Here is a 25,452-nt window from a genome sequence, read left to right on the forward strand (position 1 = left end):
AGGTCACTTAAGATCTCATTTCATTCATTAACGGAAAAAAAAAATTAGCTGGCAGCACCTCAAGTACAAGAATTGGAGATTGTGGATCAATATATACAAGTTAAGAGAAGCTAGCCTCCCATAGTATTAATAATGAGGTTGGGCTAGCATCTTATGGCCAAGCCTACCTCTCACAGAAAACAAAAGTGAGTGACTGGCACTGTGTGCTACACTATCCACCAGAATGCAATGCAGGTGGCTAGGCTGCTTTGGTGATGCATCAGTATATCTTCTGAAGACCATGGGCATAAGCTTTTAAGTATGCAATTATGCTTTGAAAGGCTCTTAACTAATTATTGGTGTACACATGCGAACCAACACACAGCATTACTTAGAATAAAAAAAGTATGGTTATTCAAATTTGTAATCTAGAAATCTATAGAACACAACTGGTGCACATATTGGGCATGATTCAAAAAGCTTTTTTACCGGTTTCCCTCTGTTTTCACCTGATCTATGTTACATTTTTATACTTCCAAAGAGTAAAAATATAATATGAAGGTAAAAAAAGTAATATTGAAATTAAGTTAATCAGGAACAACTTTGAGTGATTCTTTTGCTTGTAAATGTGCTGAAAGGTTATTTTTACCAATTACGTGATAAGTAAGTAATTTATGAGAAGTTTTGTGAGTAGAGCCCATTCTCAGAGCTTCCAGTTACCTTTGGATGCAATGTTTTTGGATCCACATTTATGACTACAATGTCACGGAGACGGGCATAGAGCACCTTCTTACTGGCCTGCATAGCAAAAGAAGCATCCATACCTAGAAAAGAACAAGCCAGAGCCAGATTAATGCCAACAGGACTCCAGGCCCAGTACAGTAACCCAACAAGAGAAATAAATTCTGTATGCAGCTTGAAAATGGACCTATCATGTCCATTTGAAGTTGAAATTTGATTGGTGTATTTTCAAGCTGCCTACATTTGCGTACAAAATTTGCATCGTTCTGCACCAATTTAGAATTATTTGCACCTAATAGACCTTCCCTAGTAAGGAGTTGGACAGATTATTAACCAAGCGATTTCTGTGTTGTACTGGTCAATGCAAAATGATTTTTGATCACATGCTGTCCTACACACTTCTACAGAAAATTTAGTGACATGCTTTATTTTTGGTAACTTTACGTCCCCCCCCCCCCCAAGCATAACACTTTAAATATTCTGAAAACTAACCTGTTACCATATTTAATTGTCAACACTTAGGGCTCCAACCCACTAGCAGCCATTTATAAGTGCTAGTGATTTAAAAAAAGCTTAGAAATGGCTTAGTAACGTACTGCTAGTGGGTTCCAGGCCTTAGAACATTTTTACACTATATGCAGTCTATTGCGCACTGCGAGAGTTACATTTGTGGTGGCCCAGTAACCCCGGAAGTGAGAAATACTTGGTACGGCCACACTGTAGCTATAACGTGCTATGCAACTTCTAGGGTGCAGTGTGATTGTTAATCACACAGCATCAAGTTTAAAAGAAGCCTTACCAAATCCCCAAATACCCAATACTAAACTCTTAACCCTAATTAGTCTAGAACTTATCTTAAGCCGGTGGCAAAATTACTTTTTTTAGAGGTATAACAAGAAGGGCAGGTACCGTATATGCTCTTTTGAATTAAAAGCAAAAAAAAAATTTCTGAGATTCACTTGTTGCTATTTTAAGCTCTGTAATGTGCTACTTTTTGTAAGATGATGTGCCATTGCCTCTGCTGAGTCAAAATATTAGAGACACAAATTATCCTTGAACATACTGACATGTTCTGTAAATATACAACCCTGACCTGACAACACCCACATTTACCTGCTAAGAACTTACCCTGAATTTTGATGTCAGCAATGTTACAGGTTTCATCACAAATGAAAACATTAAATGAATTTAATGTGGCTGAAAGCTTCATATCGATAATATTTTCCTCTTTTGAGCCTGAGACAGCTGAAAAAGTGAAAACATGGAAAACATGTTTATGCATTACCCTTATAATGAATCTGTATAAATAATATAAAACAGTTGAATGGTCTCTACCATGCACATGTTTATTAGAGGTCAGTTTCAATGATGATTACATAATTTATAAGTTACAAATTGCCCAGCAAGCTCATGGTGAACCAGAACTCCTAGGAGTGTGTAAGGGGATAAAAAGGACCAAAAAAGCCCTCCTGCTAAAATGCTATGCAAAACAGAAATGGATGTGAAAGGCTAGAGATACTAGGTGGCTTTTGGACAGTCCACTTATGTGCAGACCTATAGCAGACTTATTTAGTCCAAGACTTACTTTTATCAGGCTTAGCAGTGATGCTTCTCCGTTTTAACAAACTTGGTTTAATTTCTTTGGTTTTCTCAGGCACACTAGATTCTCCCGAGGGAATGGCAGCAGATAAGAAATTCATCAAAGAACGCAAAGCTTGTGTATGAAGGATTAAGTTAAGTGAAGACATGGAAGCCTGTTAAAAAGCAGCAAGGAACAAATGACTATTACAATATATGACAGATAATATGCTAATTAAAATGTATAAAGTCATAACATGGCAATTTTTCTCTTCTAGAGATTTTGATAATTTGATTTTGCAAGATCTGAATATAGAAACTTTAGATACCCAAGTCTAAAGAGAAGTACTGGCAAGTTAAAAAGTCACAATTTTCCTTCCCATACAACATGCTGCAGCTAGGAAGCAGCAGTGCAATGTGCTCTGAGGCTCTTTGTCAGTATATTGCACAGCACACAATGTGACATTGGCACAGTGCCACTCAGATTAAATATTGCTGGGCATGTCAGTTAAAATAAAACCTTCATCCTTATAGCCTATTATATTTTGGTAGGAAATGCTCTAGTACTACATATTGGCTCAGTGGGTACTTGTAGCCAGGGCTGTGGAGTCGGAGTCGTGGAGTCAGGCAATTTTAGGTGCCTGGAGTCGGAGTCGGGAAAAAATGCACCGACTCCGACTCCTAATGAATTTGTAACTGTAATTAAAATAGAAAATATGATAAAATGTTCTATTTCTCAGATAATAGTCATTAAAAATAATGTATATATACAGTATATATACAGTAATAGCTGTGCTTTGTCCACAAAACTGAAATAAACCAATCAAAATTAGTTACGTGTGCTGCTTCAATAAAGCAGTCCCCGTATTTTTAAGGTCAGATATACATATCTGATTGTGACTGTATATATGAGGTGTACACAGGAATCTCTTATATATGTTACGGCCAGAACCCGAAGTTTGGCCAGAACTAGAAGTGGCCGGCCACTTCGGGTTCTGGCCAGCCAATGTGCGAACTGGCCGCTGCGCTGCGGCCAATGTGAGAAATGCAACAATTCCTGTAAGGTTAATGTTATGTTGTGGCCGCAGCGCAGCGGGCAAATGTATCACATCTTTAGTTTATTCAATGAAATTAAGCCGGCGACAATGTGCGAACTGCCTTTTTTTATCTGCCTCTCTCTCCTCCTCCTCCCCGCCTCTCTCGCTCTCCTATGGGCAGCCGGGCGGGGACACGCGTGTCCCTCCGGAGTCGTTCGTCGCGGCAGGGAATCCTGCCGTTCTTGCAGAGCGGGTGCTGGCAGAAGCAATGTCTGCAGCCTCCCCGCTCTGCTCTCCTGCCGCGAAGAACGACTCTCCTGGACACGCGTGTCCCCCGCCCGCTGCCCATAAGAGAAGGAGAGAGAGGCGGGGGGAGGAGAGAGGCAGAGAAAAAGCCGGCGGCTTAATTTCATTGAATAAACTAAAGATGTGATACATTTGCCCGCTGCGCTGCGGCCACAACATAACATTAACCTTACAGGAATTGTTGCATTTCTCACATTGGCCGCAGCGCAGCGGCCAGTTCGCACATTGGCCGGCCAGAACCCGAAGTGGCCGGCCACTTCTAGTTCTGGCCAAACTTCGGGTTCTGGCCGTAACATATATACTAAATAACATCTATGCTGTAAGAATAAAGCCTGATGTGTAGCCGTGTCACTAATAGAGGTGGTCAACGAGATGGAAATAATTCCGCATTGATGCTGATTTATGCAAATGTATGCACTCCCTTTGCTGATGAAATCAAATAATTTGATAGGTTATTAAAATTTGGTTTGGTGACTACAAATTAAAGGGTAACTGAGACGGATGAAAAGTAAAGTTTTATACATACCTGGGGCTTCCTCCAGCCCCCTTCAGGCTAATCAGTCCCTCGCTGTCCTCCACCACCCGGATCTTCTGCTAGGAGTCCTGGTAATTCAGCCAGTCAGCGCAGTCCGGCCGCATGCCGCTCCCACAGCCAGGAACATTCTGCACCTGCGCAATAGTGCTGCACAGGTGTAGTACGCTCCCGGCGGCGGAGTGTGTGCATGCGCACTACGCCCGACTGGCTCAAGTACCTGGACTCATAGCAGAAGATCCAGGTGGTGGAGGAGGACAACGAGGGACTGATTATCCTGAAGGCGGCTGGAGGAAGCCCCAGGTATGTATAAAACTAATTTCATCAGTCTCAGGTTTACTTTGTTACAAAGTAGTACTATACTCTACATATGCACTCCCCACAGAGCTGCAGGGAATCCACTGAGAATGCTGTGCACATTGAACACAGAGGTGTTGTCTGTTTACAATCTCCTCATTCCCCTGCAGAGTACCTGCACATCATTCTTACATGTACCCACACTTACATTGCCTAGGGCCTGATAGATGTTCTTTGTTCCGGTTTGTACCTTTTACAAGTACTCTTACCAAGGACTAGTTTTAGTCTAAAAAGGGAATAAATATAGTAGTCTACATATCCTTCTCACTTCAGTTGTCTTGTAAAATTCCTAAGCGTTGGCAGTTAAGAGAAGAATTTCATGTTACATACTTTTAATCAACAAAATTGTAATATGCAAATTAGAGGAGTCGGAGTCGTGGAGTCGGAGTCGGTGGAATCCTAAACTGAGGAGTCGGAGTCGGAGGATTTTCGGACCGACTCCACAGCCCTGCTTGTAGCCATCTCACCATTGATCCATTCGAACAAATTGGCAGTTTTATTATATAGCAAATATTTAATCAAAACTGAATAATATTACTGTATTTAGTTAAAGTTATGGAAATGTTTAAATTATTTATAGACAATCTGGCTTGTTTACACTGCAATGCAAAACGGGCACTATTTGCCTTATTTACCAGATTACAGCAGAATGCACAAACTGACAATCGAACCATAACTGCAATGCAAATATCCGACCTGCACAAAACATATCCACTCCAGACTCCAAAAAGACACAAAACACCATCAGGGCAAAGCAGACAGTACACGGTCCACTGTGAATGGGCGGTTTGTGATACGGCTCAGTGGGAACCAAATCTCAGTGCACAAAACCAACAAATGTACACTCACCTAAAGGATTATTAGGAACACCATACTAATACGGTGTTTGAACCCCTTTCACCCTTCAGGACTGCCTAAATTCTACATGACATTGATTCAACAAGGTGCTAAAAGCATTCTTTAGAAATGTTGGTCCATATTGATAGGATAGCATCATGCAGTTGATGGAGATTTGTGGGATGTACATCCAGAGCACGAAGCTCCCATTCCATTACATCCCAAAGATGCTCTATTGGGTTGAGACAGTGAACTCATGGTCGTGTTCAAGAAACTAATTTGAAATGATTCGAGCTTTGTGACACTGTGCATTATCCTGCTGGAAGTAGCCATCAGAGGATGGGTACATGGTGGTCATGAAGGGATGGACAGGGTCAGAAACAATGCTGAGGTAGCCCGTGTCATTTTAACGATGCCCAACTGGCACTAAGGGGCCTTAAATGTGCCAAGAAAACATCCCCCACACCATTACACCACCACCAGCCTGCACAGTGGTAACAAGGCATGATGGATCCATGTTCTCATTCTGTTTACGCCAAATTTTGACTATCGAGACTCAATAGACCAGGCAACATTTTTCCAGTCAACTGTCCAATTTTGGTGAGCTTGTGCAAATTGCAGCCTCTTTTTCCTATTTGTAGTGGAGATGAGTGGTACCCGGTGGGGTCTTCTGCTGCTGTTGCCCATCCGCCTCAAGGTTGTGCGTGTTGTGGCTTCACAAATGCTTTGCTGCATACCTCGGTTGTAATGAGTGAATATTTCAGTCAAAGTTGCTCTTCTATCAGCTTGAATCAGTCGGCCCATTCTCCTCTGACCTCTAGCATCAACAAGGCATTTTCGCCCACAGGACTGCCACATACCGGATGTTTTTCCCTTTTCACAACAATCTTTGTAAACCCTAGAAATGGTTGTGCGTGAAAATCCCAGTAACTGAGCAGATTGTGAAATACTCAGACCGGCCCATCTGGCACCAACAACCATACCACGTTCAAAATTGCTTAAAATCATCTTTCTTTCCCATTCTGACATTCACTTCCGAGTTCAGGAGACTGTCTTGACCAGGACCACACCCCTAAATGCATTGAAGAAACTGCCATGTGATTGATTAGATAATTGCATTAACCCTCCTGGCGGTTTATTAAAATCCGCCAGGGGGCAGCAAAGCAGTTTTTTTTTTATTTATTTTTTCCATGTAGCGAGACAAGGTCTCGCTACATGATAGCAATGGCGACGGGGCGGGATGACTTTACTGAAGTCCTCGGCGTCGTGACGTCAAAGGGGACTCCGATCCACCCCTCAGCGCTGCCTGGCACTGATTGGCCAGGCAGCAAACGGGGTCTGGAGGGGGGGGGGGGGGGCGGCTGCGGCGCGACAGATAGCGGTGGATCGGCGGGTAGCAGCGGCGATCGGATTGCACACGCAGCTAGCAAAGTGCTAGCTGCGTGTAGCAAAAAATAAATAAATATGCAAATCGGCCCAGCGGTGCCTTCCGGTGGCATAGCCCGAGCTCAGCTCGGGCTTACCGCCAGGAAGGTTAATGAAAAATTGAACAGGTGTTCCTAATCCTTTAGGTGAGTGTATTTGACAATGAGTACTTAAGATAATTTCACTCATATCGAAGTTACTTGCTTAACACCAGCTTTCTTAACTAAATGCCTACACTCCTATTTATAGATACTTTGGGCCTGATCAATTCACCTTTTCTCTTAAGGGGCCCATACACCTAACGATTTTCCTGCCGATACACAGCAGATTCGATCACTGTGATCGAATCTGCTGTGAAATCGTTGCACAAACGCTGACAGAACGATTGATTTCTGTCCGAAATCAATCGTTCCCATCGAGCCGTCCGTGCGGAAGATTTTTCACAATCGCCGGCGGGTCGGGAGTGAGTCGATAGCGGCGTTCGAATGCCCGACGACCGACGCAATACATTACCTGCTCTGTCCGGCGCGTGTCCCCGCTGTCTTCTCCGCTGGGTTCCGCGTTCCGGTCCGGCTGGCTTCACTTCCTGTCCCGGCAAGAAGTTTAAACAATAGATTGCCCTCTAATGTTTAAACTTCCCCGGACAGAAAGAAGTGAAGCCAGCCGGATCGGAATGCGGAACCCAGCGGAGAAGAAGACAGCGGTGACCAGGAGGACTCGCGGCAGCCGGAGCAGGTAATGTATGTGCGGGTCGGGGAAGGGGGGGGTCCCACCACAGATTGTGATCGGTTTCATGCTGAAATCGATTCATAATCTGTTTGCAGTAAAGGCAGCCATACGATCCCTCTCTGATCAGATTCGATCAGAGAGGGATCTATCTGTTGGTCGAATCTGATGGCAAATCGACCAGTGTATGGCCACCTTTAGGTGAATTTTCACATCTTATGAATTAAATGATTTGTAAGCCACCAGCAAGCAAGAAAATACTCAGAATAATTTTGCTAGTACTTTTTCAGCAACTTTTTGGTACTTTTTTAACTGCAGAATGCACTTCATGTAAGCAAGAAAAGTACTTACATGCAAATTCTGAATAGTATTTTTGTAAACAGTTTTAAAATCTGGTCCATTCTGATCAGCCTGCAAAAAAACAAAGAAAATGATTTAACATTTTTAAAAACATTTGGAAAGCAGAGTTTGGTGAGAAATCTATTGGAGAGTTTTTCCAATATATATTTAAATTTTAAATTAAAATCCATACCTGTGTGTTAAAAAGATGAATACTTACCTCAGTAGAGGGAAGCCTCTGGATAATCCAGAAGCTTCCCTTGTCCCCCACGAGCTCACCGTTCCAGTGTGGAGACCCGCTGAACCTACCTTGACAAGGGTTTGTTGAATAGGTTCATGTGGCTGCACTCTTGTACATGTACAGGCACAGCCTAGGTGAAGGGATAGCCCATGTCTGTGCAGTCACACAGAACTGCTCATGCATGGCTTTTACCTCCCTGCACAAGCATCTCCGTGCTACTGCACAGACCGTTTGTGCACCTGCAGAACGGACTCATAAACAGACAGGAATGAAGCCATGAAGAGGCTTCCTCTACTGAGGTAATTAACTTTTTTTTTTTTTTTTTACAAGTCACAGGTTTGCTTTAATCACTTAACCACTTAAGCCCGAAGGGTTGAAATTTTTTTACATCCGAGCAACTTTCACCCCCCATTCATTTGCCAATAACTTTATCACTACTCATCACAATTAATTGATCTATATCTTGTTTTTTCCGCCACCAATTAGGCTTTCTGTGGGTGGTACATTTTGCTAAGAGCCACTTTACTGTAAATGCATTTTAACAGGAAGAATAAGAAAAAAATGGAAAAAATTCATTATTTCTCAGTTTTCAGCCATTATAGTTTTAAAATAATACATGCCTCCATAATTAAAACTCACGTATTGTATTTGCCCATATGCCCCGGGTATTTCACCGTTAAAATTATATCCCTATCACAATGTATGGCGACAATATTTTATTTGGAAATAAAGGTGCATTTTTTCCGTTTTGCGTCCATCACTGTTTAGAAGCCCATAATTTATTAAATAATATTGATATACTCCTTTGACATGCATATTTAAAAAGTTCAGACCCTTAGGTAACTATTTATGTTTTTTTTTTTTTTTTTATTATTGTAATTTTTTTTTTTTAAATGTAAACTTGTATGTGGGTATTTTTTGGTGTGGGAGGTAAACAGGGTTTTTTTTAATATATTTATATGTTTATTTTTAAAACTGTTTTTTTGGGTGTAATTTGCTATTTGGCCACAAGATGGCCAGAATCAAAAAGTCCTGGGAGCGATCGATCTCGCTCCCAGGCAGAAGAAAGGAGCCCAGAGCTCAGAAAAGCCGCAGCGTCTGAAGAGACGCTGTCGGCTTTTCTCCGGGGGGGGGGGGGGGGGTCCGATCAGCGAAAGGGATTTATAATCCCTTTCACTGATCGGTGGGCTAGCGGCCAGCAGCGGGGGCGCGCACGGGGGGGGCCCGCGTCCAGTTGGGCTTAAGTGGTTAAGGAATGCAGTCATAAAACCCCTTAAAGTGAACCGAGCACCTTTTTAGCACTCAGGACATTTCTATAGCACATGAAAAATGCATGCCAACAATCTGTTTCATTATTAAAATAAACTTTCATTTACCTTTGTATTTTACTACCAAAGTAGTATTTTTAGCATGTTTCAGCAGACCTGACCGTCCGCAAAGCTCTCAGGACGCTAATTCTTTTATTGAGCTAATTACCCAGAAGGACTGATTCTAAAAAGAAATAGTGTGTGTCAAACAGTCCTAATTACCCACCGCCTTTGTTGAGAGAAAAGCTATTGTTTATTTATGGGTAATTAGCTCAATGAAAGGATTAGCGTCCTGAGAGCTCTGCGGACAGTCAGGTCTGCTGAAACAGGCTAATACTGCTACTTTGATAGTAAAATACAAAGGTAAATGAAAGTTTTAATAATTTTAATAATGAAACAGATTGTTGGCATGCATTTTTCATGTGCTATAGAAATGTCCTGAGTGCTAAAAAGGTGCTCGGTTCACTTTAAGGACCAGAGCCTTTTTTTCCATTCAGATCACTGCAGTTTTAACGGTTTATTGCTCGGTCATACAACCTACCACCTAAAAGTTATTCTGCTACATGTCTGATTAAAAAAAAAATAATTCAGTGTATATTTATTGGTTTGGGTAAAAGTTATAGCGTTTACAAACTATGGTGCAAAAAGTGAATTTTCCCATTTTGAAGCATCTCCGACTTTTGTGAGCACCTGTCATGTTTCATGAGGTGCTAAAATTCCAGGATAGTATAAATACCCCCCAAATGACCCCATTTTAGAAAGAAGACATCCCAAAGTATTCACTGAGAGACATGGTGAGTTCATAGAAGATTTTATTTTTTGTCAAAAAGTTTCCATTTCTTCTAACTTGCGACCAAAAAAAAAATGAAATCTGCCACGGACTCACTATGCTCCTCTCTGAATTCCTTGAAGTGTCTACTTTTCAAAATGGGGTCATTTGTGGGGTGTGTTTACTGTCCTGACATTTTGTGGGGTGCTAAATTGTAAGCACCCCTGTAAAGCCTGAAGGTGCTCATTGGACTTAGGGCCCCTTAGCGCAGTTAGGCTGCAAAAAAGTGCCACACATGGCATTTTCCATACTCAGGAGAAGTAGTATAATGTGTTTGGGGAGTATTTTTACACATACCCATGCTGGGTGGGAGAAATCTCTGTAAATGACAATTTTTTGATTTTTTTTTTTTACACACAATTGTCCATTTACAGAGATATTTCTCCCACCCAGCATGGGTATGTGTAAAAATACACCCCAAAACACATTATACTACTTCTCCTGAGTACGGCGATACGACATGTGTGACACTTTTTTGCAGCCTAGGTGCGCTAAGGGGCCCAACGTCGTATTCACAGGTCATTTTGAGGCATTTGTTTTCTAGACTACTCCTCACGGTTTAGGGCCCCTAAAATGCCAGGGCAGTATAGGAACGCCACAAGTGACCCCATTTTAGAAAGAAGACACCCCAAGGTATTCTGTTAGGTGTATGGTGAGTTCATAGAAGATCTTATTTTTTGTCACAAGTTAGTGAAAAATGAAACTTTGTGAAAAAACAAAAATCAATTTCTGCTAACTTTTGACAAAAAATAAAATCTTCTATGAACGCTTCATGCACCTAACAGAATACCTTAGGGTGTCTTTTCTAAAAAGGGGTCACTTGTGGAGTTCCTATACTGCCCTAGCATTTTACGGGCCCAAAACCGTGAGTAGTCTGGAAACCAAATGTCTCAAATTGACTGTTTAGGGGTATAAGCATCTGCAAACTTTGATGGCAGGTGGTCTATGAGGGGGCGAATTTTGTGGAACCGGTCATAAGCAGGGTGGCCTCTTACATGACAGGTTGTATTGGGCCTGATCTGATGGATAGGAGTGCTAGGGGGGTGACAGGAGGTGATTGATGGGTGTCTCAGGGGGTGGTTAGAGGGGAAAATAGATGCAATCAATGCACTGGGGAGGTGATCGGAAGGGGGTCTGAGGGGGATCTGAGGGTTTGGCCGAGTGATCAAGAGCCCACACGTGGCAAATTAGGGCCTGATTTGATGGGTAGGTGTGCTATGGGGTGACAGGTGGTGACAGGAGGTGATTGATGGGTGTCTCGGTGTGATTAGTGGGGGGAATAGATGCAAGCAATGCACTGGCGAGGTGATCAGGGCTGGGGTCTGAGGGCGTTCTGAGGGTGTGGGCGGGTGATTGCGTGCCCTAGGGGCAGATAGGGGTCTAATCTGATGGGTAGCAGTGACAGGTGGTGACAGGGGGTGATTGATGGGTAATTAGTGGGTGTTTAGAGGAGAGAACAGATGTAAACAATGCACTTGGGAGGTGATCTGACGTCAGGTCTGCAGGCGATCTAATGGTGTGGGTGGGTGATCAGATTGCCCGCAAGGGGCAGGTTAGGGGCTGATTGATGGGTGATTGACAGGTGATCAGGGGGGATAGATGCATACAGTACACAGGGGGGGGGGGGGGTCTGTGGAAAATCTCTGGGGTGGGGGGGGTGATCAGGAGTCCCCAGGGGGCAGTTTAGGGACTAAAAAAAAATAGCGTTGACAGATAGTGACAGGGAGTGATTGATGGGTGATTAGGGGGGTGATTGGGGGTGCTAGTAAAAAAGGGCGCACAGGGATAGTGGACAAAAAGGGCGCCGCCATAGACTGCAATGCAAAATATCGGCTATTCGGCGCCCGACAGGAAAAAGGGCACCTGTGAAATAGCGGTTACAGGGATCGTGTTAAAAGTTTTCGTTTACAGAATAAAGTTTATAACAAATATCGTTTAAAAGTTCGTTTTGAGTTTGTGTTATTTTTTCGTTTTTAAATTTCGCTTATATCAGTTTTTACTTATTATTTAGTTTAACAATTTCGCTTACAAAAGTATAACAACTAAATTTTCGTTTACACTTCTTTGATCATTTAAACATTTGTTTTCATATGTATAATGCGTAAATACCGTTTTCAACCTTATTGTATTAGAAATACATCGCTTTTGGTATTAACTTTGCTTTTACACTTATAATGCGTTGATTATAGTTACTAAAATATCTCTTTTAATGTTGCTGTTATTTTAAGATTTCTAATGCTTGTGAGGCTATCTATTGTATTGTATATATTTATATATACTTTTCTCTATTTATAATAATGTATACGTGATTTTAAGGCTATTTTAAAGCTCTTTATTCTATTACAAATATATAAATTATTTTATTCATGTTATTTGTAGAGAAGTATTTTAAGGATTAAATAGATTATTGTTTATATGTGTTTAGGGTGTTTGTGTGGTGGGGATGGTTAGGTTTAGGCATTACCAGGGGGGTCTAGGGGTTAGGGATAGGTACAGGGAGGGTTAGGTATAGTTACAGTATAATATACGCAATCGGGGGGTGGTTAGGGTTAGGCACCACCAGGGGGGGTCTTAGGGTTAGGCACCACCAGGGGGGGTCTTAGGGTTAGGCACCACCAGGGGGGGTCTTAGGGTTAGGCACCACCAGGGGGGGGTCTTAGGGTTAGGCACCACCAGGGGGGGTCTTAGGGTTAGGCACCACCAGGGGGGGTCTTAGGGTTAGGCACCACCAGGGGGGGTCTTAGGGTTAGGCACCACCAGGGGGGTCTTAGGGTTAGGCACCACCAGGGGGGTCTTAGGGTTAGGCACCACCAGGGGGGTCTTAGGGTTAGGCACCACCAGGGGGGTCTTAGGGTTAGGCACCACCAGGGGGGGTCTTAGGGTTAGGCACCACCAGGGGGGGTCTTAGGGTTAGGCACCACCAGGGGGGGTCTTAGGGTTAGGCACCACCAGGGGGGGTCTTAGGGTTAGGCACCACCAGGGGGGGTCTTAGGGTTAGGCACCACCAGGGGGGGTCTTAGGGTTAGGCACCACCGGGGGGGTCTTAGGGTTAGGCACCAATGGGGGGGTCTTAGGGTTAGGCACCAATGGGGGGGGTCTTAGGGTTAGGCACCACCAGGGGGGGTCTAGGGGTTAGGGATAGGTACAGGGAGGGCTCTGTAAGAGTAAGGTTAGGTATAGTTAGAGCACAATATATGTAATATATACAATTTATTAAATTATATATATTTAAACAAAGAGGTGTCTAGGGGTTAGGGATAGATCTGTGTGAGCCTACAGTTTGGTATAATTACAGTAAAATATCTGTAAAACCTACCATTGCATTGCTATGCTTAATACAAGTGTAAATATCGTTTTTGTTAGACGATATTTGACGTTTCTTTTCAGAATTCGTTTGTTGTTAGACGGTATTTTGCCATTTCATTTCCGTTTATTTAACCTATTTAGCACTAAATTTTCGTTTACAACCCCTTAAAAGAAAAATATGGTTTTGCATTAAAAGTTAAAATTTCGGCTATACCCCGTGCCCTTTTTTCCAGGCGCCCTTTCTTGATACACGCGGTGATTGGGTGCAAACAGTGGTCTGGGGGGTGGGCAGGGGTGGGGGGGGGTCTGAGGGGTGCTGTGGGCGATCAGGGGGCAGATCAGTGTGTTTGGGTGCAGACTAGGGTGGCTGCAGCCTGCCCTGGTGGTCCCTCGGACACTGGGACCACCAGGGCAGGAGGCAGCCTGTATAATACGCTTTGCATACAAAACAAAGCGTATTATACGCTTTGTATGAGGCAGATCGTGGGTTAACATCCCGCCGGCGCTTCCGTATGGCCAGCGGGATGTCGTTGTGGGTGGGCGGAGCCTAATGCCGGTTGATGCGCGCGATCCCCGGCCCGGAAGAGTCCCAGGACCCAACGCCAGTGTGCGTTACGTGGTCCTGGGGCTGCCACTTTGCCGCCTCCAATGTGCAGTGGGCGGTCGGCAAGTGGTTAAGGATGTTATTACAGGAAGTAGAAATAATGCATTACTGCATAATTGTGATCTGTGAAGGACACAAATTTGAATAATATCAATCAGCTTTGCCCTGGGAACAGAATTTGGTATTTGCAAATCAAAGCTTTTACTAGCTGCTCCAACCAACCATCAGGTTAGTGTTAGCTGTTGGTAGCAGTAGGTTAGATTAGTAGAAGATGGGTGAAAGGTATTTGTGGGGTGGGTTAGTGAGAGAGGAAGGTTAAGCAAAGCGATAGAATATTAGTAAAATCACAGATATTCTACTATCATCACTAGTAGACCCAAGCCCGTTTAAAAACTGGCTCTAGGTCTGTCTTTTAAACTGTGCATGTGCGTGCACCCGCAGCACATGTGCTGGCACACACAAACGCCGCATGTGTGTGGGCACCCGCCGCCCGCGCCTCCCCGGCTCACTGGCCTCGTTCCCGTCTCAACGGCTGTCCTTGGGTCCATGCTGCGCACATGCGCAGTAGCAAGAAGCACGGACCCAAGGCCACAGAGACAGCGCTACGCAGGGACACGGGTTTATTAGATAGGATTATCCAGCACCCAATAGTAAAACATTCATAACATTGCCAATATTCTACTAGCGTCTTCGCGCGGCACATTGAAATTGCCCTTTTTCAATGTACACTTGGGCTGGCACATATGAAGTAACTATAAGGTAATCTACAAGTACTTGCATTACAAGTATAGGTCAAAACCAGTACTTTAATACATCTGTGGCTCTTAAACTTGTGACATCGGTTTCAGATTTGTTGTCATGATTTACACCACCACTGAAGTCTACAGTAGATGGTAAAAAAAAAACCTTTGAGAAACAAACTGTAATGGTAGGTACACATGTTAGATGACACTACAGGACTGTCACAGCTGAGAATCTAGTGTGTTGGGTTAAGCACTAACATCACAAAGATGCAGCACACTGGATCTTTAGTGAGAGCAACATCCAAGTGGCACATGACCAAACTGTCCCCTCACCCCACCCACTGGAAGTTACTTGAACCATCATGCCTCCCTTCTCCAAAGAAATGGCTGCAACCCTCGGCAATAGCTAGTGTCACCTGAAGGATCAAGCTCAGTCTTGATGACTGACAGACAGGCCCGCGCCCCCCCCCCCCCCCAGTGCGTGTATATAGATTTAGACTTTGACAAGGAAAAACTAGTGACAGTATTTATCTTTGTTTTTTTTCTGTTATGGATCAAAATCCTTTAGCAGCAACAGTTGCTCTTAAAAGGCTCAGGAGGAGTTGAACTCTGTTGAGCTTGGAGTTCAATTAACACCCTGAGATAGTTTATTGGTGTGCTGACCACTGGAATTTAGTGCAAGACCACCAATCAGTTAATCACCTAATCTAGTGTACTGATGATGTGCCAGTACAGAGAGTTCTCTAGATTATGGAAGGATCACAAGTCTATGGCTACATTAAAAAAAAACAGGACTACGTACTCTGTAAAGTGTTGCGGAAGATAATGTCAGTGCTTTATAAATTAATAATAATCTAATAGAAGTTATTACCTTGACATATTCCATCTTTAGGAGATGTTCACTGGAATCTCCAGAAGAATTAATAAGAAGCAGTGGATCTCCTGAAGGGCCTATTGTAAAAAAATAAAAACATTTGCAGCTTTTTAGCCAATATATAAACTAAAAACATTTGCTGTGTATGCACATATTCAACATATGGAGTAGTTATCCCATATAGCTGCACAGGTAGAAGTAGCAAACTGTCTTTTTTCTTGGCACATGTGCTCCTTTGATCTGGGATCTACACTCATTTAACCATCATAACATTTACAATGATTCACTCTTTGTTGTGACATCACAATGCCTATTTCAATGACCTTCTGAGGCACATAAAAGGGTGGTTATAAATACCTGCAAGTGTGGAAGGAATCTTGAAAAGACTGCCGAATGATTACTAAGGATCCAAGAACTTCAACTGACTAACTTGGCATTCTCTAGCTAGATTGAACCTTGGGTAGGTGCGGTAAAAACAGAGCCAAGTTAAATATATACACACTTCACTTGAAATGATCTTTCAGGATTGCTCCAGGAAATAGTAAACCCCAATTTGCTTACAAATGCTTAGCTTCAACCTAAGCAATTAAGAGAAATTGTGACCAAGAATTGGACTTCATCCCAATCAGTAGCTGATAACCCCTTTCCCATGAGAAATCATTCCTTTTCTCAAGCAGATCATCAGGGGGCTCTGTATGGCTGATATTGTGGTGAAACCCCTCCCACAGTGTGATGTCAGGACCATGGTTCTGACATTACATTGTGGGAGCCTTGTTGCATTGTGGGAAATAACAGCTGTTTACAGCCGTTTCCAACTGCCAAAAAAAGCAAGCAGCATCACCTTCCACTGACACCACCTGCGAGCAGTAAAAATGTCACCATTTGAAAAATGTCAATGTAAATCAGGGAGAGGAAAGATTTCACAATGGGCAAACACTGACTAAATCATTTATACATATTTATTGTAAAAATTGAGCACTTTAGTTTATTACGTTATTTTCACTGGAGTCCCTCTTTAAGTTTGTTGGAGAAAATACTTAGTAAATAAGCACGTCCTACGCATACATAGAAGCCTGGGAATAGCCAATAGCAGAAGATCTGTAAAATAATATTCTACTTTTTTTTACAATAAAAATATTCTACAATTTTAAAGTTGTATTTTTTATTAATAAAATATTGGCAAATGTTTACGATATCTACTACAGCAAAACCTAACCCTATTTTCACACAGAACCCTCCCCTGTACGATGCCTAACCTTTACCATCCAACGGCTAAATTTACCACTATTGCTGCGATTTTTACAGGGGCTATTGGCAGCGCCCAGACTGCATCCAATCGCAGGAGCCCTAATTTACTATTTTCACGTCCTACTACTGCTTCCATACAGAATTATGTAAGACCAAGGCCCTATATCAATTAGCTTTTTCACCAAAAAGTGGGTGCAAAGGTAATAGCAAAATGATTTTGAGGTTTTTCTTGGTTGCTGGTGGTTTAAAAGACATTTTATTGATAATGTGTGAAAATATCAAAAGTTAATTGCATATGGGCCCATATGTCAGAGGAACATTGCACAACTGAAAGTAGACTTTGTAACATGGCAAAAATGCTTAACATTCCAGTAAAGTCACCAATGAATGCCTGGGGAAAAAAAAAAAAAAAAAAAAAAATCAGGAGTGGCCAAATCAAGATTCCATTGAGATGCTGTGAGGTAATTTGAAATTGCCATGCTTACAAGGAGTTAACAAGCAAAGTTATGGGAAATCCGATTTACTTACCTGGGGCTTTTTCCAGCCCCTTACAGCTTTCTATCCCAGTCTGACCACTCCATTCGCAGCTAGCGGCCCAGGGTCCCCACACGGTGCAGAGGACAACCTCGAGGTCATCATTAATGTGTCTGCGTGAAGTGCCGCCATCAATCAAGCCCACGTTGTCTGCGACGTACTGCACAAGCTTGCGCATAACGCCGCGGACAACGTGGGTTTGATTGACAGCGGCGCTTCACGCAGGAGCACAAAGGACGACCTCGAGGTCGTACTCTGCACCGTGCAGTAAATTGGATTTCCTATAACTTTGCCTGAAGATTCCTTTAAAAATCATAAATATAGAGCTTGGATTACTGAGAACATTTTTCTACCAGTCAATGTCAGAGACTGGCAAACAGTTATAAGAAACAATTACTTGAGGGCTTCTGCCAAATGGCTGCAAACCATCGGTTACACCTTATAGATTTCACTTTTTTCCATGAGATTATACTTCTTTCCATGGAAAGAAATGGCATATGCCAATTCTGTTTTGCTGAATAAATTAATGAACAGTACATTTTTTTATACCTATTCAGTTGCATGGCTTTTGTATACCACTTGAATTAAAATAAAATGTTGATACACAGACGTTAAATTAGGTGGAAAATGCTTACCATTTCACATTTTAGATCAGCTTACCAAATATTACATTAAGTTTACAATCTCACCCTTAAAGTCATTGCATGTCATACTAATCTTTCGAAGATATACTGTTGCTGTCATGTCATTGCTCCCAATCCTGGTTTCTGCTCCAAGCTGGGAAACCTGAACAACATGGAGGGGAGGAGCACTTTCTCTCTCAAGCCTCATCAACTGAACTTTTACCTAGATAAAGACCAGAGTCAGATCGAACAATGAAGCAGACTTGCATTAATAATTTCTTTAAACATAAGGAAACAAAAATGTTCTGTATATGTAAGGACTGGGAAAAGTTGAAAAATTACCTCTTTAATTTCAAAATTAAGCAGCAGACTGAGTGCAGCCGGTGATTTTACTGTGTCCAGATCCAAAGAAACTTTGTTCATTTTTTTGTCACCAGGCCCAGAAGACTGGATAACTTCCAATTTAGTATCCTTGGTCTCTGTTTATGAGCATAACATATTCAATACAATCTATTCTACTGAAAAACATATTTCTGGTAATTTAACAACTTATGAAAACATAACCATGCTTTATGAAACTGGCCACACACAAGTGTTCTGTTATATCAGCATCAGGTGTACAAATGATGAAGGACCAGAAAGGCAGTTAGGGCCCATTCACACTGAGGCAATTAGCGTCTGTTTACCACTAATCACCGGCGATCACTAGCGCTTTTTAAAGTGCTAGTGTAATGTTAACTGTACGGCAGTGATCTCCCTGCCACGATGGCTAGTGATTCGCCATTTGTGGTAAACGCAAACGCGATACATGCAGCATTTTTCGTGACTGTAGCGCGATTGCCATTGCAATGCATTTAAAATGCGAATTGCAATCGCTCAAAAATCATGAATAATGTACAATTAAACATACATCCATCATTGTGAAAAAAATGCAGCGGCAAAACTATAGCAATAATCACTACAGTTTTGCGATCCCCAGTGTGAACCGGGCCTCATCATGTAGTGTGCAGTCCTTGCCACCAAAGCAACTATTTGCAGCCAGTGGTGTGCCCCCTCTTACTACATGTTCATCAAAGTTGGGTTGGTGGATCTTTAAGGTAAAGCACAGGACAGATCGAAGCATGTAGCTCGATGTGAATGATCCTGTGGATTATCACTACTTAATTTTTATCAGTATGCTCTGTTCCCAACTCAAACCAAGTGAAACCACTTCCATCTAAAGAGAAAAAGAAAAGAAAAAGAAAAGGTAATTTCAGTTATCCATAAATTAAGGTGCAATGCATACATACCACTTTTCTGAGCAACTTGTTCTAGCTGGGAGGTGCCAGCTCTACTCTCACTAAGGTTTTCCATCAGCACACTGAACAGGACACTCAGATCTTCTTGACTCAACCAAATCTAAAGGAAAGGGTAAATTATTAGCAAATAAAACCATAATTTTCTAAAGAAAAGTTGCATTTGTCAGCAGAAACCTTAACAGAACTAAATCTGCCAGATGTGATGGCTAGGTAATGAATGTATTATCATCATCATCCTTCTCCATTAAACATTGACATTTTACACAATATATTACAGATCTTGCTGAATAACTCATGTCAGTAACTCGATCTCAGTGGAGATCACAATCAATTGTCAATACCATATTGTCGACTGATATCCATACCATAGTCTTAAGACAATATTTAAATACATTATGGGGGAAGCCAATTACCCTCTTGTGGACCAGGCTATTTGAAATCTCTGCACAGTTTAGAGCTGCTTATCCCTGCTAGGGTGTAGATTATAACTTCCACATTCACCTGCACACTCTGCTCCCATCGTCTGTGCCAATACTGTGGCACTGCAACCCGCTCACACTGCTGTCATGTTGACAGCAGATCTTATCTCAGTCAATGTAATGGCTCCTGACCCTGTGATTACTGTGAGCCAATAACAGTGATGACTGTTATCTAAAAAAAAACAAAAAAAAAAAACAACAAGACTCTGGTACTTAAAGAGACGCTGAAGCGGAAAAAAATATATGATATAATGAATTGGTTGTGTACTATGAATAATTACTAGAAGATTAGCAGCAAAGAAAATATTCTCATTTTTATTTTCAGGTATATAGTGTTTTTTCTAACATTGCATCATGCTATAATATGTGCAGATTACACAACATTCAGCATTCAAAATGATTCTTTCAGAGCAGACTGTGAACTAATGACCTCTCCTCTGGCAGAGAAAAAGAAAACACTTCAGATAATAAAAGTCAGAAGACAGCCCTCTGCACGACTTTGAAAGTCGCAGAGATTAATGGCTTTTTTGCATAGAGATAACAACTGGAGTTTCTTAACTCTTCCTGTACTGGAAACCATTAGACTGATGTATCTGATCTTAATGTTTTATTTCTTATCTGTACTACACATACAAATCATAATATCAAAAAAAAAAAATTTGCTTCAGTGTCTCTTTAAAGGAATTCTATCAAACTTTCTCTATTTCTGTAAGCATTATAAATCAATTTGCCAACAAAAGTAAGAATAAGCACAGCATATATTTTTGCTGTGCAGCGTGTCATTGTCTTTATTTAACTTACTGTCGGCGTCCCCTGAGAACTGACGGCTACGGGGAATTGGGGCAGTTCATTTTTGCAAGAGGGGAATCCTCTTGCCGAGTATAGCTGTAGTTTACTCTATTCTGATGCTCCCCACACAGCAGTGAGTTATGCAGCACACAATCGGCTCATAAAGTTACTGAGAGGAGCCCTCTCTCACTCCTAGTCTGAAGGAGACTCTGTGCTGAGCTGCGTGATTAGTTTTTTCTACACAGCGTAAACATATGAGCTGGAGGACGGCGCCGTCATTGCTCTGAAGAGAAGCTGTAGAGGAAGATTTATTATGATAATAAATCTTCCTCTACGGGTTCTCTTCAGAGCAATGGCGCACCCTCCTCCAGCTCATATGTTTGCCGTTGTGTAGCAACAACGAATTACGCAGCGGCAGCTCAGCACGGAGTCTCCTTCAGACTAGGAGTGAGAGAGGGCTCCTCTCAGTAACTTTATGAGCCGATCGTGTGCTGCATAACTCACTGCTGTGTGGGGAGCATCAGAATAGAGTAAACTACAGCTATGAGGATTCCCCTCTTGCAAAAATGAACTGCTCCAATTCCCCGTAGCCGTCAGTTCTCAGGGGACGCCGACAGTAAGTTAAATAAAGACAAAGACACGCTGCACAGCAAAAATATATGCTGTGCTTATTCTTACTTGTGTTGGCAAATTGATTTATAATGCTTACAGAAAGAGAAAGTTTGATAGAATTCCTTTAACCACTTAACGACCGCCCACTGCACAGGGGCGGCCGGAAAGTGGATCCCGCAAGGACCGCCGCATGCACAGAGGCGGCGATCCTTGTACGGGCATGGGCAGAGCGATCGCGTCATCCGTGACGCGATCCTCCGCCGGGGATCGATGGCCGAGGACTTACCGACTCCAGTCCCTGGCCAATTAGCAGCGCCGGCGGGCGGAGGAAATCCGCAATCGAGCTAAATTAAGTGTATAAAGCACTTTGCTAGGTAAACAAAGTGCTTTATACACGCTTCCTCCTCGCCTCGTGGTTTCATTGTTCCAGAGACCACCAGCGAGGAGGAAGCAGTAGTAAGTATGCACCACACTTTTTTTTTTGCCCACAGCCCCCCTGATCTCCCACACTAGCTTTCAGACATAACCCCCCCCCCCCCCCAGAACACTGTTTGCACCCAATCACCCCCCTAATCACCCATCAATCACTCCCTGTCACTATCTGTAAACGCTATTTTTCTTTTATGCCCTAAACTGTCCCCTGCTACCTCCTGATCACCCCCCACCCCTCAGATTCTCCACAGACCCCCCCCCCCCGTGTACTGTATGCCTCTATCCCCCCTGTTATAACCCAATGATCACCTGTCAATCACCCATCAATCACCCCCTGTCACTGCCACCCATCAATCAGCCCCTAACCTGCCCCTTGCGGGCAATCTGATCACCCACACCAATAGATCGCCCGCAGATCCGACGTCAGATCACCTCCCAAGTGCATTGTTTACATCTGTTCGCGGAAATTGATTTTTATTGTTTTTTTTTCACAAAGTGTCATTTTTCACTAACTTGTGACAAAAAATAAAATCTTCTATGAACTCGCCATACACCTAACGGAATACCTTGGGGTGTCTTCTTTCTAAAATGGGGTCACTTGTGGGGTTCCTGTACTGCCCTGGCATTTTAGGGGCCCTAAACCGTGAGGAGTAGTCTAGAAAACAAATGCCTCAAAATGACCTGTGAATAGGACGTTGGGCCCCTTAACGCACCTAGCCTGCAAAAAAAGTGTCACACATGTGGTATCGCCGTACTCAGGAGTAGTAGTATAATGTGTTTTGGGGTGTATTTTTACACATACCCATGCTGGGTGGGAGAAATCTCTCTGTAAATGGACAATTGTGTGTAAAAAAAAAAAAAAAAAAATCAAACAATTGTCATTTACAGAGATATTTCTCCCACCCAGCATGGGTATGTGTAAAAATACACCCCAAAACACATTATACTACTTCTCCTGAGTACGGCGGTACCACGTGTGGCACTTATTTGCAGCCTAAACTGCGCTAAGGGGCCCAAAGTCCAATGAGCACCTTTAGGCTTTACAGGGGTGCTTACAATTAGGCACCCCCCAAAATGCCAGGACAGTAAACACACCCCACAAATTACCCCATTTTGGAAAGTAGACACTTCAAGGTATTCAGAGAGGAGCATAGTGAGTCCGTGGCAGATTTCATTTTTTTTTTGTCGCAAGTTACAAGAAATGGAAACTTTTTTTTTCTTTTTTGTCACAAAGTGTCATTTTCCGCTAACTTATGACAAAAAATAAAATCTTCTATGAACTCACCATGCCTCTCAGTGAATACTTTGGAATGTCTTCTTTCCAAAATGGGGTCATTTGGGGGGTATTTATACTATCCTGGAATTCTAGCCCCTCATGAAACATGACAGGTGGTCAGAAAAGTCATAGATGCTTCAAAATGGGAAAATTCACTTTTTGCACCATAGTTTGTAAACGTTATAACTTTTACCCAAACCGATCAATATAGGCTGAATGTTTTTTTTTTTTATTAAAAACATGTTTGTCCACATTTTTTGTGCTGCATGTATACAGAAATTTTACTTTCTTTGAAAAATGTCAGCACAGAAAGTTAAAAAAATCTTTTTTTTGACAAAATTCATGTCTTTTTTGATGAATATAATAAAAAGTAAAAATTGCAGCAGCAATCAAATAGCACCAAAAGAAAGCTTTATTAGTGACAAGAAAAGGAGCCAAAATTCATTTAGGTGGTAGGTTGTATGAGCGAGCAATAAACCGTGAAAGCTGCAGTGGTCTGAATGGAAAAAAAGGGTCTGGTCCTTAAGGTGGGTAAAGCCTACGGTCCTCAAGTGGTTAAGAGGCTAGAGGCACAGGGTACAAAATAGTTTAACCCATCACCTACGTTTTTAGTTTCAAAAGGTTTTTATTTGTGAACAATGCACAACAAATAACACATTTCAGAATCACTGCATATTTAAAACCACACAGGGGCTTTAGAAAATGCACATAAGACAAACAAAACACTATATGCAATATATAACCTGTGAGGTATAATTAGCAAAAAAAAAAAAATAAATAAAAAGAGAAAAGTATACCAAGACAAAAAACATAAGAACTTACAAAAAAATATATTACATATATCTACTGTCAATCAGGAAGAACTGCAAATCCAGCCATGAACTACAAGATAAGTAATTAAAGTGAACCCAAGGTGATATAAATAATTATATTCATCATCCTACTCCTAAAAATGGCTTTAGATATCCCAGGATTTTATATTTAAACATTTAAAAAGCAGTTTAAATTTTTTTTCCATCTCTCCTCTGCTCTCAGAAGTTGATTTCTGCCAGGAAAACTTTTATGGCTGTTATTTGCTTATCAATGAGGTTTACTATTTCCCAGACAAGCTACTGAAAAGACAGAAGTGGTCACTTGCATACCTGAAAATTAATCACTGTATTTTCCAGAATATACGACGTTCCGGAATATAAGACACACCTAGGATTAGAGGGCAAAACTCAGGGGAAAAAAAAAATACAGTAAACCTGGTGCGTCCATGTTTTAGGAGCGTCTTATACATGTCCCCTCCCCCATTGTCCTCCTATGTTCACTATGCGACCCCTTCTGGCCCCCTGCGTGGTCCTCCAGTCCCCCTGTGTCCACTCCTGCCCCCCTGTGTGGTCCTCCTGACCCCATGTGTCCCCTCATGTCCTGTGTGTGTGTCTCCCCTTCAGCCTGTCTGTGTGGTCCTCCAGTCCCTGTGTCCCCTCCTATGTGTGTCTGTGTCCCCTCCTGCTCCCCTATGTGTGTTTCTGTGCCCCATTTAGCCCCCATGTTGTCCTCTGTGTCTGTTCTACCCCCCATGTCTCCACTCCAGACCCCTCCCAGCATGTCTCCACTCCAGACCCCTTCCCCCTCCCCCCCCTTCCCGCATGTCTTCACTCCAGCCCCCTCACTCCCCCTCCCCACATATCTCTGCTCCAGCCCCCTCCCCCCACATGTCACCGCTTCCTCGGGTAGTAATAAATGCAGAGCGACTCACCTCCCTAAGGATTCCAGCGCTGGGTGGTCCTCTCCGCGTCCATCTTGTCAGCGCTACACCTGTAAAAAAAATAGTTAGTGGCAGAGCGGCTCACCTTCCTCCAGCGGCACCGATCTGCAGTCATCTTGCGTACCGCGCGGCTCCCCCTAGTGACGGCTCAGGTTAATGATTCAATGAGTCATTCCCCATGACTCAATAAGTCATTAACATGAGCTGTCATTAGGGGGAGCCGCGCGGTATGCAAGATGACTGCAGATCGCCGCTGGAGGAAGGTGAGCCGCTCTGCCACTAACGATTTTTTTTACAGGTGTAGCGCTGACAAGATGGACGCAGAGAGGACCACCCAACGCTGGAATCATTAGGGAGGTGAGTCGCTCTGCACTTATTTGGGGAGAAAAAATGTGTCTTGTATTCCGAAAAATACGGTAATTCAGGCAACAAAATAAAACAAGAGAAGCGTTTATTTCATGTCATATGTCACCTCAGATATACTTTAAGCAAACTGCAGGTGGCCTAGATTATCAAGCTTTGATATCCAGAAAGACCAGGGCCCTTATTCAATTAACTTTTACTCCCTACTTTTCTCCTAGGAGATGGTTTTTAATTTTCTGTTTAAGGGCCTGTACACACTGCTGCGCTTGCGCTGCGCTTTTCAA

General features: G+C 42.6%; 1 protein-coding gene across 5 annotated transcripts in view; it reads right to left on the reverse strand.

Moving 5' to 3' along the window:
* Positions 1 to 25,452, reverse strand: part of VPS13C (vacuolar protein sorting 13 homolog C) — a 390,940-nt gene that overhangs the window by 156,979 nt on the left and 208,509 nt on the right. For all 5 annotated transcript variants that reach the window (XM_068275765.1, XM_068275764.1, XM_068275763.1 and 2 more), the window contains 8 exons: positions 19,456 to 19,564; positions 18,509 to 18,645; positions 18,233 to 18,389; positions 15,759 to 15,838; positions 7,870 to 7,929; positions 2,306 to 2,474; positions 1,849 to 1,965; positions 700 to 803 (listed from right to left, as the gene is read on the reverse strand). In XM_068275765.1, the coding sequence (XP_068131866.1) occupies positions 700 to 803; positions 1,849 to 1,965; positions 2,306 to 2,474; positions 7,870 to 7,929; positions 15,759 to 15,838; positions 18,233 to 18,389; positions 18,509 to 18,645; positions 19,456 to 19,564 (933 nt within the window). The remainder of the gene's footprint in view (positions 1 to 699; positions 804 to 1,848; positions 1,966 to 2,305; positions 2,475 to 7,869; positions 7,930 to 15,758; positions 15,839 to 18,232; positions 18,390 to 18,508; positions 18,646 to 19,455; positions 19,565 to 25,452) is intronic.

The sequence above is a fragment of the Hyperolius riggenbachi genome, chromosome 3 (assembly GCF_040937935.1).
Source record: "Hyperolius riggenbachi isolate aHypRig1 chromosome 3, aHypRig1.pri, whole genome shotgun sequence".
NCBI classification, from domain to species: domain Eukaryota; kingdom Metazoa; phylum Chordata; class Amphibia; order Anura; family Hyperoliidae; genus Hyperolius; species Hyperolius riggenbachi.